Source organism: Rhinoderma darwinii, chromosome 5, assembly GCF_050947455.1.
Source record: "Rhinoderma darwinii isolate aRhiDar2 chromosome 5, aRhiDar2.hap1, whole genome shotgun sequence".
In the NCBI taxonomy this organism is placed as follows: domain Eukaryota; kingdom Metazoa; phylum Chordata; class Amphibia; order Anura; family Rhinodermatidae; genus Rhinoderma; species Rhinoderma darwinii.
Genome location: NC_134691.1, coordinates 294,006,838 through 294,021,517, shown reverse-complemented (window position 1 = coordinate 294,021,517; position 14,680 = coordinate 294,006,838). Strand labels below are relative to the sequence as shown.

Here is a 14,680-nt window from a genome sequence, read left to right as displayed (position 1 = left end):
ACGGCTGAAATTACGGGGATGTTTCAGCCTGAAAACATCCCCGTAATTTCAGCCGTAACGGCATGTGCAGGCGCTTGAACGCCGCGTCCATTACGGACGTAATTGGCGCTGCTATTCATTGGAGTCAATGAATAACGGCTCCAATTACGGCCAAAGAAGTGACAGGTCACTTCTTTGACGCGGGCGTCTATTTATGCGCCGTCATTTGACAGCGGCGCGTAAATTACGCCTCGTGTGAACAGACAAACGTCTGCCCATTGCTTTCAATGGGCAGATGTTTGTCAGCGCTATTGAGGCGCTATTTTCGGACGTAATTCGGTGCAAAAATGCCCGAATTACGTCTGCAATTAGTGCGTGTGAACATACCCTTACCAAGCAAAATCTGCGCTCCAAAAGCCAAATGGCGCTCCCTCGCTTCTGAGCCACACAGCGTGCCCAAACACCAGTTTACGTCCACATATATGATATTTTATATCCGGGAGAACCCGCTCAACATTGTACGAGGTATTTGTTTTCAGTGGCACAAACTGGGCACAACATATTGTGCATTAAAATGGCATATCAGTGGAAAATTTGAATTTTCACTTTGCACCAACCGCTGCGCATTAACGCCTTCGTGCACCACGACTTAATAGCATGTCGTAGTGCGGGGTGGTTATATATGGAGCGGGCTCATACGCTGCGCCCGATCCATATTCTGCAGGTGTCAGCTGTGTATTACAGCTGACCACCGGGACTAATGGACAGGAACAGCGATCGCGCTGTCACAGGAGTCTGTAAAAATGATATTATACTGCAATACATTAGTATTGCAGTGTATTGTACCAGCGACCTAATGATCGCTCGTTCCAGTCCCCTAAAGGGACTTTTGGGAGGTTTCCACTGTTTTGGTACCTCAGGGACTTTGCAAATGCGACATGACACCCGAAAACCATTCCAACTAAATTTGAGCTCCAAAAGCCTAATATTTTTCCTTCCCTTCTGAGTCTTGCCGTGGGTCCAAACAGCAGTTTATTACCACATATGGTGTATTGCTGTAATCAGGACAAATTGCTTTACACATTTTGGGGTGATTTTTCTCCTTTGTGCATTGTAAAAATTAAATATTTCTATGTTTTTTCAGAAAAAAGTAGATTTTCATTTTCATGGCCTAATTTCACTAAATTCAGCAAAAAAACTGTGGGGTCAAAATGCTAACTATACCCCTAGAAAAATTCCTTGAGGGGTGTAGTCTTCAAAATGGGGTCACTTTTGGGGGGGTTCCACCATTTTGCTCCCTCCAGGGCGTTGCAAACGCGACATGGCACTAAAAACCAATCCAGCAAAATCTGCGCTTCAAAACCAAATGGCGCTCCTTCCCTTCTGAGCGCTGCTGTGGGTCCAAACAGTAGTTTAGTACCACATATGGGGTATTGCTGTAATCGGGAGAAGTAGCTTTACAAGTTCTGGGGTGCTTTTTATTCTTTATTCCTTGCAAATATTATTTTTTTTTTATATTTTTTCAGAAAAAAAGTAGATTTTCACTTTCACAGGCAAACTCCAATAAATATATCAAAAGACCTGTGGGGTCAAAATGCTAACTATACTCCTAGAAACATTCCTTGAGGTGTGCAGTTTCCAAAACCGTGTCACTTTTGGGGGATTTCCACTGTTTTGGCACTACAAGACCTCTTCAAACCTGACATGGTGCCTAAAATATATTCTAAAAAAAGGAGGCCACAAAATCCTCTAGGTGCTCCTTTGCTTCTGATGCCGGTATTTCAGTCCATTATCACACTAGGGCCACATGTGGGATATTTCTAAAAACTGCAGAATCTGGGCAATAAATATTGAGTTGCATTTTTCTGGTAAAACCTTCTGTGTTACAGAATTTTTTTTATTACAAATTAATTGCAGAAAAAAAAAAAGAAATTTATCAATTTCCCCTCTACTTTGCTTTAATTCCTGTGAAACGTCTAAAGGGTTAAGAAACTTTCTGAATGCTATTTTGAATACTTTGAGGGGTGCAGTTTTTAATATGGGGTTATTTATGGGGTCTATCTAGTACATAAGGCCCTCAAAGCCGCTTTAACACCTTCCCGACCGCCCACTGTCTTTTGACGTCAGGCGGTGCGGGTGCTTAGTCTACAGAGACGTCTTTTGGCGTCGCTGCAGATGAAGCTGATGAGCGCTCGTGTGAGCGCTCATCCTCTAAGCAGGAGCTGTAACTTACAGCTCCTGATCTTAGAGCAGCCTCCTGAACACAGCTGGGGTCGGCAAACATTCGGACCCCAGCTGTTTAACCCTTTGATTACCGCGGTCCGTGACCTCGGCATGATCAAAGGGGATTCCAGTGATGCGATCAAACAATGGGGAATCCCTCTGCAGTCAGCCCTGGGGACCTACAAAGGACCCCAGGGCTGTCTGTTCCGTGTGCCTGCTGTTCGGGCACACTATGTGCTGCCCGATCAGCAGCCTGTGTCATAGTGACACAGTGTAATGTATTAGCGTACAGGAATATGCTAATACATTACAAGTAAAAAATAAAGTTACAAATAAAGTTATCCCTTGATGGGATTAAAAAAAAAAAAAGTAACAAAACAAATAAATAAATAAAAAAAGTCCCAAAAAGAGTCTTTATTTTGCATTAAATACATTTTATTGCCCCTACACTAAATAAAAACAAAACACCTACGCATATTAGGTATCTACACGACCGTAATAACCTGAAGAATTAATCTAATGGGTTATTTAGCGTGAAACGTGAACGGGATAAAAAAGAAACAAAGAAAACTATTCCGAGAATCGCTTTTTCCTATATTCACGCCGTAAAAAAATATTTTCTTACCCCCAAACTGTGGGAAAAAAAAAATACTATTTCTCTCGCATAAAACAAGGCCTTATACAGCTACGTCAATGAAAAAATAAAAAAAGTTATGGCTGCTGAAACGCAGAGAGGCAAAAACAGAAAAATTGAGCTGGTCATTAAGGTCTTTTCAGGCCCGGTCATTAAGGGGTTAAAACTGAACTGGTCCCTGTAAAAATAGCCTTTTGAAATTTTCTTGAAAATGTGAGAAATTGCTGCTAAAGTACTAAGCCTTGTAACGTCCTAGAAAAAGAAAATAATGTTCAAAAAACGATGCAAATATAAAGTAGACATATGGAATATGTGAAATAGTAACTATTTTGTGTGGTATTACTATCTGTTTTACAAGCAGATACATTTAAAATTAGAAACATCATAATTTTTGCACATTTTCTCTAAATTTTGGTGTTTTTCACAAATAAGCAATGAATTTATTGACCAAATTTTTCCACTAGCATAAAGTACAATATGTCACGAGAAAACAATCTCAGAATCGCTTGGATAGGCAAAAGCATTCCAGAGTTATTACCACATAAATTGACACGTCAGATTTGAAAAAATGGGGCTGGTCCTGAAGGCCAAAATGAGCTTGGTCTTGAAAGGGTTAATAGGATTTCATAGCTGAGATGGGGAAACTGCATACATAAATTTGAAATCATAGCTATATTTTTGTCAAAAGGATATTGGGTGACTCTGAAATCAAGTGGGAACATGTTCGAAGGTCTAATTAGACCAAAATTGAGATTTTTGCCCAACAAAAAATGCTATAGTTGGGGTAAGCTAAACACCACCAAAAACACATCTCTACCATTAAGCATAGTAGTGTCAGCATCGCGCTGTGAGAATATTTCTCTGCAGCAGACAACAACAGACTTGTTGATGTAGACAATAAAATTATTTCGTCAGAATACAGATAAATCCTGGAAGAAAACATGCTGCAGTCTGCAAGAAAACTGACATAGGAGATTTTCAAGCAAGACAACAATAAATTTACATATGAATGGGTTGAAAACAAAAATGTACACTGGTTTTAAATCTAGAAACACTCATCACCTATCCTATCTCTGATCACTAGAATGGGGACACCGGTGCTCCAACCATCAACTTCATGACCGCGGTAAGGAAGAGTTTGTATGAAACTTATGTTTTAAGGAATGCATGCTTGCTGCCGGTCTTTACCAACTCTAAGGCTATGTTCACACGGAGTATTTTGGGGGAGGAATATCTGCCTCAAAGCTCCAAACGGAATTTTGAGGCAGATATTCCTCCCCCAAAATACTCCGTGTGAATAGCAATTATCGCGCCGTTTTTCGCCCGCGGCCATTGAGCGCCGCGGGCATAAAACACGCTTTCTCCTGCCTCCCATTGAAGTCAATGGGAGGTCGGAGGCGGAAGCGCCCGAAGATAGGGCATGTCGCTTCTTTTTCCCGCGAGGCAGTTTTACTGCTCGCGGGAAAAAGACGCCGACGCCTCCCATTGGAATCAATGGGAGGCGTTCTCGGGCCGTTTCTGCCGAGTTTTGCGACGCGGTTTCCGCGTCAAAAAACTCGGCAAAAGACCCCGTGTGAACATAGCCTATGGTAGTTATTAAAACAGCAGAGCATTGCCATAGGCAATAAGGCCATTTTTTTCTGTTAGGCAGTTTTAGGCCCAATGTGTGAATCTAGCCATGTGGTTTTGTTAATACACCATGGTATTATAGATTTGGTCTGTATCCCATATTCCTATCTTTTTAGAAAAACCTTGTAAATCCCCCCTAATATAAACAAAAAGAAAATTAGGGTAAAAATATACAAAATTCTAAGAGTTGTATAATATATTTTATGTGATAATTCCTGACCAGAAATTCATGAAAGACATTTTTATAATTACTCCAGAACATGTTTATTTATAATAATTGGAACATTTAAATAAAAAAAAATCTTAAAGGAATGTCAGCAATAATTGACCCAGCCTATATTATGTAGATATAAACAAACAAAATTCATGTACAGAATTAAATAGCCAAAAATGTACATGTGCTTAGCTTATAATCAAGATCTTTCAGAAAGGCACAACACATACTTAAATGACATAAAAAAAAATGTTTTCGAGCAACAGTGAACTTTTTACCACAGTTCATTGCAAAGCTGATTGCTTGACTGCGCAGTGAAAAAAGAGGTCACTTATGATCAAAGCAATTCTCTAAAAATTGTTAATGTTTGTTATAAACCAAAACTGGAAAACGAAAGATTAAATAATCAGCAGGACTAAAACAAAGGCTTTTATTGTTTTCATTAGGTTTTGACCACAAGTACTTGGGTGCAGCACCTGGGGTATGTTATAGGGCAGGAGAAACATGCCTGGAGACTTAATAAGTGTTTTAATGATCAGTTAGAGTGCAGATTGTTACAAAGCTCCATTGCACAACATATTTCATTGCATCAATTACAACTCAATTTGCTGCTTTCTGAATTCAGCACTGAAAATTTTGAGACTGAATGACTAAATAATCATTGAAATGGAAATACAAATTGCAGTTTAAGAAAGAGAGGACAAAGAGACAATTTATATCTTCATCTGTATCCCACCAATCTGGTAAAGAAATACATAAAATATCCAAATATTTGATTTCCAAACATGTTATTCATTTTTATTGCAGTTTTGGTTGAGAAGCAAATTGTAACCAATGCCTTTAGATTAATATTTGAAGGGGTAGTGTGAGATTAGAAAAAAAGGTCTGTTTATTTTAGGAGCAGTGGAATTCTTGTCTATGGACTGTGCTAGGTATTGCCGCCCAGCCCCATGCACTTAGAGGGGCTGAACTGCAACACCAGACAGTTCATGGTCATGAATGGCAGTGTTTTTGGAAAAAATCCGAATTTTTTTTCTTCTGTCAGACAAACCTTAAAGGGGTTTGAAACTAATGGCTAATGGTGTTAAAATAGTTGGACTATAAATTGTGTAATAATTTTTCAACTGAGAGTGCCCATGAGGTGAGGAGGAGGGCAAAAGGGAGATTATCAATGTAAACAGCTCCATACGTAGAGCTTTCAGTATGGCTAAAGCTGCACGTGGTCACTGTCCTATTTCTGCCTTCCTCCACAGTCCTTGCCTCCCATTGTAGCTCTCTTGTGTCAAAATGTTAATACAGTGTGTATGGCGAAGTACTAGCACCCATTCCTAGGGGGAGGAACTGTTGATTGTAACTGTGGATGACCCCCGGAAACTAAGGAAAGGGGGAAAAGACACATAAAACAGGACAGAGAGCAAATAATCAAAAGCTACACATGATGGAGAGGGTCCCTATTCTGTTTTATTATGGTGGCCCATCGTTACACCCCTGGCCTATGAGCCAGCTCAAGAAGATTAAAGCACTCCAGGCTATGCAGCACAAGCAAAAAAAAAAAATGACCACACAGATAGAAGTGGATGAAAGAGATGAATGAATAACTCATGTAGCAATCTTTTTTTACTAAAATTTTGGCATGTTCTGACATCCTGATTTAAAAAACATCCTGTGTTTACACAGAGATATGTGCTGCCAATAACGATAGTATTGAATATGAACGAGCATCAGTTTATCCTTACCCTGTTTACAAAGGGCAATGATCAGGAACGAGCCTTCTGTGAACGCTCGTTTGCCCGATAAGTGCCCCGGGTAAAAGGGCCCTATAATCCAGCATGCAGCTCTAAACTGCGCAATTTAGCAATATCTGAGACCTAAGGCTATGTTCACATCTGCGTCAGGGCTAACTGACACAAACTGAAACCAAAAGTTTCAGTTTCCATACCATTGATTTCAATGGTGACGGATCCGGTGCCAATGGTTCATTTTGTCAGTCAGGGTTCCGTTCCGACGGAAAGCTTTGACGTAACGGAGCCCTGATGCAGATGTGAACGAAGCCTTACAATGATATAACAGTGACATCAACTGCAGTGCATTAGTCTTTCATGGCTCCCCATTGTGAGGCATAGCAGGGGGCTTAGACAAAGATCTTAGGAAGTTAAGAGTTCAAAACAAATTGCCTCCGCACAACTGTTAAAACTATATATACTAAATTTCAGTCCTGTCGGAGGTGAACACTGAACATATAATGGCGTAATGCTTGCCATACCATTTCACTTAATAATCAGCACTCTCCATATAAGTGGCATACAAATACATATTCTGCAGGAAAGCAACATGACCGTGCTCTGCAAAGGATCAGCTTCATTTATTGTAATACAGTTACTTTTTTTTCTAGCAAAGATACTGTAGGAGAGGTCGTCATCTTACCGACAATGACTGTTGGCAATACATCTGTCCATCCTCGCTTTACTATGGAAATAGGGAAGAATCAGTTAATCACGCGAAGATTTTACAACAAAATTTGTAATAAGATAATTAGCAAGTGACAGAAATTTGACTGCTTGATATTTATGGATAACTAGGACACAATACTATAAAGAATCTGGAGATATGGAGACACTTGTACACTTACTTTAGTGGCGCACTGATCAAAAGTGATCTGGACATGATGCGACACTTACTACATCTTTTTGTATAGGAAAAACAGGAAAATACTATGAACATTTTATAAGGCAGCCACTTCCAGTTAATTACTCAAAGACCACTGTTTTCTCCATTCTATTATGCATTCTTTATAATATAGATGTCCTATTGTCCCTTGCCATAATATTCCCACATCATGCAGAATGGAGTTTTTTCCAAAACCCACAAAAAAGAATCCTTGTCCTTCCTTTTTGCACTTCTTTTGTACATGACAAGTGAGGGGGACATGCTTAGAATCTTAATAAGATTAATTTAATTGGTGTTGGACTGTGTTGGCAACATCAGGCGACAAGTCACACGTACATATTTGGTATCATTATCATCAATAGAATTAAGGCATAAAAAAAATGACGGTTAGAAATCTTTGCACAAAAACACCCTTGATCGTGAAAGGGTTAGGGTATGTTCACATTGTTTTCATACGTAATTCGGGCACATAAAAAGACGCCCGCGAAAAAGAAGTGCATGTCACTTCTTGGGAAGTTTTTGGAGCCGTTTTTCATTCACTCCATTGAAAAACAGCTCCAATAATGTCCGTAAAATACGCCGCAAAAAAGCGAGTAGTTACAAAAACATCTGAAAATCAGGAGCTGTTTTCGCCTGAAAACAGCTCCGTATTTTCAGACGTTTTTGGTCACTGCGTGTGAACATACCCTTAGTGATTTATACAGTTGAACACAGAGGTGTAACTTGAAGTTCCTGAACTCCAAAGCAAAATCTGTAGCAAAGCCTCCCACCTACCATGAGCCATTTGTAATACTGGTGTCTTTTTATGTCACAGAGGGGCATTTGGGTACAATTAAGCTACATTCAGATGAACTTAGTCAACCTCGTGCACCCGTGCTGCACTCGTGCGGGACGCGTTATCACGCATCTCCCATAGACTACAGTCTATGGAGGGATGCGTGAAGGGCAAAAAAAACAGGACATGTTCTATTTTTTCACAGAACCTTCACACGCTCCATTTAGACAACGGTCGTGTGAATGGCTCCATTGAAGTACATGAGTCCGTGAGATGGCCGTTGTTTTAACGGCCGTCGCACGGACTACATATACACTCATCTGAATGAGCCCTTAGGCACTAGGACTAAGGTACAACAGCTACCTCTGGACCCCCCATAGCTACACCCCTGGTTATACTCTACTTTACACTTTTTAAGCTCACGTTTTCCTAAATGCCATCTTTTTCCAATGCCCTACAGTTGGTATGTGTATGAACTGTAGGCTGGTTCCACACAGCCACAATACAGCCATATTTTTACGTTTTTATTATGGCCACCACCTGCAGACTTTAGCAGTTCTACTGAATTTAACTTAGCTCACCATAACCTGTGTCAAACTTGACTTATGCTATCTTCTACCAAATTACAAAATATATACTACCGTATCTTGTACCGGCATAATGCTAAATAATAATTATTATTTTTTACTATTATATAATGCAATTGTAGCATATAATATAATATGGGCTATTGTCAAAGTGCTCAAAGCAAATAGGTGCTATAATAAATTGCAAAACTTTATTACATTTGATACATGATGATTATAAACAGATTTATGCTGGTTTAGTTGGTTTTGCTTTCAGTTGTTAACTTAAACTTTAGCTAGTAACAATGCCGGCGGAACAGAATGGATGACATTTTTGAAGCCATCACACAACATCAGTTTGCTGTTTATGAATATACTAAAATCAATCAAGGGACAAAGTAGAAATCAGTACTAACTTGTAATAATGTCAGTTGTAGTATGTCAAAATTCAGAGCTAAATACACAGCGTCACCTTTAGGCAAAATTAATCGAAACCATTTTTATACTGCAGTCACTAGAGATAATTTATGAAACAGCAAAAGTGCAAATATTCTAACTTTGTGTAAATACTCCAAATTGTATGGATCTGTGTATTATTACCCATGTCAGGATGGTGCAACTATTTAAAAATAAATTCTGAGTACTGTTTTCTTTCTAAAGTTTGAATGACCAGGCTATAGCAGTCAATCCATACAATTTAAATGAGAACATTCAAACTTCCCCTTACCACAGTTGTGCAGAAGAGCAAGAACTGGGGAGTCGAGACGCCTGTTTAAGTGATCGCTGCAGCCAATCACTCTCCTCAGTGTGAAAGTGATTAGAATATGTTTAAAAGAGAACATTTTGCATGGACTCCATTTTGTATGGTAGGCGTCCATTTTGGATCGTTGGAATCCATCTTTTGGCCTGAAGGAGCCATCTTGAGATTAATAAGTAAAAAGTAATATGTCAGCAGATGTCCTGAAGCAATTCTACGTTATGTGTTCTTGAATTTAATGTTCTATTACTCTTGTAAGGAGCAGATCAAATAGCCTTGGCCGAATGAACAATGACGTTGTTTACCATGAGGGAAGGGGATTCAGCCCTCTGTTTAAATGATTTAAACTTTATCTGCAGTCTCCATTCTCTAGTGAGATAAGAAGTAGACACATTAACTTGTGTCTCTGAAATGTGTGTCTTCCCATGGGACAAGGTTCAGGCCACCTGGGGCTTGGAGGGTGAAGAATTATTATAATGCATTGAAATATTCTCATTGGCTGAATCAGAGTAATTATCATATTGTAGATGATTGGCTGAAACCAAAGCCTACACCTTTCCTGTCATTATACTTATATACTTGTTTGGATCAATAAAGATCAGAGAAGGATTTTGAGCATACAAGCATGGTCTCTTGTGTCATCTTTTCACTCAGATATATCTATCTATCACCTATGATTTGGAAACTGGATAAATCACTGGAGGGCGGGTATCGGTTGACATACCCATTACAAATTTCAGTCTAATATATTTTGGCCCATGATTGCGTCAACATCAGCGATCCTGTGCCATATACTCACTGAGACCAGTGATTGGCTGCAGCACTTATGTGGGTTCACAAACACGTTATCGCTGCAGCCATGTCAAGAAACAGCGGCGGGGAGGATCGTAGTAGTGGTGCTGGTATGTCGGGGATTTGTGAGGTGAGTAATGGCTCTTTTTTTTTTAATGCATTCCTCCTACCTCTACCACTTTTTGGAATAACTCGGAAAACCTATTTAAAAGGGTTGTCCGGTGAAATCAAATTGATGGCCTATCCTCATATCTGATCAGTGGGGATCTGACTCTAGGCACCCCAGTGGATAAGCTGTTTGTTTGAGGGGGCCGGTGCACAGTATTACAGCTTCTTCCCATTCAAGAGAATGGGAGGAAACTGTAATACTGTGTTAGGCCGCTATGAATGTGACAGCGTTGTTCAGTGCTGAGCTGTGTAAGAAATGAAGGAGAGCGTCATGTCCCTTTAAACAGCTCGTTGCTGGAGGTACCAGAAAGTGGCCCCTTCAGAGTGACAAAACTAAACTCCTAGATACGCATAAAACTTTTATCCCTATTGTGGCCGTACATCCCTAATGTCTATACCGTTTCTCCCACATTCTCCCGCATTCAATACACAGGATTAAGTAGACCACATGGGCAGACTTGCGTGAGAATGATGCTTTTACTTTGTGCTTCTGCTGCAATGTGGTAGAGACATCTAATTTGATGTATAGATGTAGTCACAGGTCTACGAGATCCCATTATCTTCTGGCTCTGCTGTTACCGGTTTGGTAATCATATGGACACCAGTAGGGGAGGTTCTGGGAATATTTTTCGTAGCTTGTCCTCCACTTGTGACGGTTGGAGTTCTTTCATAATTTTACATAGATTCTCAAGATGCAGGCTGTATGTAACCACAGGAGGGATGAGGTTATTGTTTTCCCTTTTCCTGTACGTGAGGAGGTCACCTGGGAATGGTGAAAGCTCTTTTGATTTGGTTGTGTGTTATTTTGGGGCTATAGCCTTGCTTGATGAAATCCCTTCAGAGTTTACGCAGATGTTCATCATGGTCAGCAGGGTCTGAACAGATGCGGTTGTATCTCATGTCATGGCTGTAAATGAAAGAACTTTTTACATGTCTGAGGTGGAAGCCGTAATTACTGAGGTAAGTACATCTGTCTGTTTAATAAATGGTTGTTACTAGTGTATTGACATATATAATGATTGTGGTGTCTATTTCTATTTTTGAGTAGTTATAGTGGGGGTTGGAAGAAATTGTAGCTTTTTATATAAACTCAATGGGTCTTCTTTACTTACTTTTTAGATGATAAGACCTAAGTTGTACTTTGGCCAATAAAAATATTATTAAATAACTACAGTTCTGTTTCTACAGATGGTTACAGATAAAATATCACTATGAATATTTATTAAAGAATTGTTGGGGTCTTGTTGTATTTCGGAGACCCAAACATGTAGCGTGTATTCTTTTTTTTTTTTTTATATAATGTAAAATTATATAAATAAATGCAGTCTAACGGAACATATACAAACTGATGCAAACTAAAGTGCCGTTCACATATGTCCGACCCTCAAGTTACTTTTCCCTCCGACATAGTATAAACATGCCAAAGAGAAACTGAAGACAAAAGTAATCCCATAGTTTCTGTGACGTCAGTTTTGTGTTGGGAAGCATCAGTTGTTAGGTCGGACGGTTAGGTTGTGTGAATGCACATTTTGTATCCATAGAAAAAGAACAATGTCATTCAAGGTGTCCATTCCTTTGCTTTTTAATTGTTGTGAGGTCAGATGATGTTTTTTAGAAGTGTTTTTCCAGTCATTATTTGGTTAGTAAATACACAGGGGAGATTTAGTAATACTGTCTCAACGCTAGACAGGATAAATCTAAACCGAACATGCAAATACTATGCCAAATTTTTCAAAGTGGCGCAAGCTGTATGCTAAATTTTGTGCGTCTTTTTTTCGACATGTTAGACACTTTTATCTTTTTTGGGCTAATGCCTGGTTTACTTTTTACCAATATTTTGTGGCAAAAAAAATGACGCTTACTATTATGAAATCGGGCACATTTTATGACTCTTTTGGACATGCCCCTTTATATAGACGCTTTTGAAAACTGTAGTGAGGTGTAAAAAGTATCTAAGACACAAAATAAATTTGGCACACAACATGTATACCAGATTTTTGGTGCAATTTGAGACACAATTCTGATGCATTTTGCTTTGTATATTCCCACCACTGCGGACAGATATTTGCTGGTAGTCAGTAGCAGAATATGAAGTTCTCTACACAATATGGGCCTCAATTATCAAAACTATCTGAGAGAAAAAAACAGTCGGTTCTTAAACTACTCTGGAAATATTAAAGGCGCGCTGTGATGCTTTGGGCAACAAGTCCAGGTTTTCTGTTAGGCTGTTTTGATAAATGAACGCCCAATGCCTTTTTGTTTGTGACCTTTTTAGGCACTTATGGTGTTTTTTGGCAAAATACCAAGTTGTGCCGTTTGTGGGGTGTTTTTCCACTAATGAACCTCAATTTGCACAAAATCTGTGGTAAAAACTGCTTGTGTGACTTGTGTTGCAAATTTTGGAGCCTTTTTTATGACTTTTTTGGTGAATTTTTTTATGCACCAAAAAAACATGTGTGAAGACATACCTCCCAACTGTCTCATTTTTCTCCTGAGTGTCCTATAAACGGGTCACAAAGTGGGTGGGGTTTATTAAAATTTGCATCAGAGTGGGCATTACCGAGTTGTGTTTTGTGCGCGTTCCCAGGAATTGGTGGCGGAGCTTACAAGTGTCTTGCGAATAGGGATGCAAATGTTGGGGGGTATGTATGAAGGGCACCTTTAGCAGCCTAGCAGCAATTGTATTTTCTTAAACAAATTGGGCTGGAAATTCATGCCCCTTCTTCACCTCCAGTCTAGAGAATTTTGTGAATAAAAGAAAAATATTACGCCTCAGATTTCCTAATTTGATTATTAAAATATAATTTATCTGCAATCAACAGATTCATCAAACATATTATTACAGCAAACATTTTCTTTGTGGATTACAGTGTAATAATAGCTAACATGCTAACAGCCAGGGCCGGTTACAGTTTTCTATCTATGAAAGTGAACTTGAGTTAAATAACTTGATTCTAGTTAACTAAAGTAGGATAAACGCATCCATTAGCATCATCAGCTGTCAAGATTATGGAAACAAATGCAGCGCCACTGTTTTCTTTGGACAACATGCAGAGTAAAAATAATTCTGACTGCTCAGCACTGTAACTAAGTTCCACGAGATATTAAATCACATTAGAGTATGCAATCATCCCTTTCTCATGAATTCAATTAACTTCACAAAATGTTATATTACTAAATTAAGAATTTTGATGAAATACAATGAACTGGATTAGTAAAACTTTAAGAAAATCCCAAAGGACAGAAATACCTGCAATTATATTTTTATGTTCTATTAAATGTATATATTTAGGCTATATGTAAGGTTTGCTAGTTAATCCTGAGCTGAATATGTACATTAAAGTGTAATTCCTATTTTAAAAAAATTTAACATTTAAAATCTATAGAAAGATCCTAGTAAATTTGCAATCACTTTGCTTTACTGTTTTAGTATAGATATTATTCATTTCATGTTTCATTATATATAAAAGTATATACAATATATATATATATATATATATATATACATACATAGTTCTACAGGTTACCCTTGGAAACAGACAGCAGTTTATTTCCACCCTGCTGTGAGACATGTGAATAAACATACACTATTGTTCAAAAGTTTAGGGTCACTTAGAAATTTCCTTACTTTTGCAAGAAAAGCACAGTTTTTTTCAATGAAGATAACATTAAATTAATCAGAAATACACTCTATACATTGTTAATGTGCTAAATGACTATTCTAGCTGCAAACGTCTGTTTTTTAATGCAATATCTACATAGGTGTATAGAGGCCCATTTCGAGCAACCATCACTCCAGTGTTCTAATGGTACATTGTGTTTGCTAACTGTGTTAGAAGGCGAATGGATGATTAGAAAACACTTGAAAACCCTTGTGCAATTATGTTAGCACCGCTGTAAGCAGTTTAGCTGTTTAGAGGAGCTATAAAACTGACCTTCCTTTGAGCTAGTTGAGAATCTGGAGCATTACATTTGTGGGTTCGATTAAACTCTCCAAATGGCTCGAAAAAGAGAGCTTTCATGTGAAACTCGACAGTCTATTCTTGTTCTTAGAAATTAAGGCTATTCCATGCGAGAAATTGCCAAGAAACTGAAGATTTCCTACAACGGTGTGTACTACTCCCTTCAGAGGACAGCACAAACAGGCTCTAACCAGAGTAGAAAGAGAAGTGGGAGGCCCCCTGCACAACTGAGCAACAAGACAAGTACATTAGAGTCTCTAGTTTGAGAAATAGGGCAAAAAATTGACAAGGAGGCAGCACTTCCAATAAAACTT

The 14,680-nt window shown here is 38.7% G+C and overlaps 1 protein-coding gene across 2 annotated transcripts in view; it reads right to left on the bottom strand.

The window, feature by feature from the left end:
- HDAC9 (histone deacetylase 9) overlaps window positions 1-14,680 on the bottom strand; it is a 407,399-nt gene that overhangs the window by 267,536 nt on the left and 125,183 nt on the right. For both annotated transcript variants that reach the window (XM_075827302.1, XM_075827303.1), the window contains exon 3: window positions 7,104-7,145. In XM_075827302.1, the coding sequence (XP_075683417.1) occupies window positions 7,104-7,145 (42 nt within the window). The remainder of the gene's footprint in view (window positions 1-7,103; window positions 7,146-14,680) is intronic.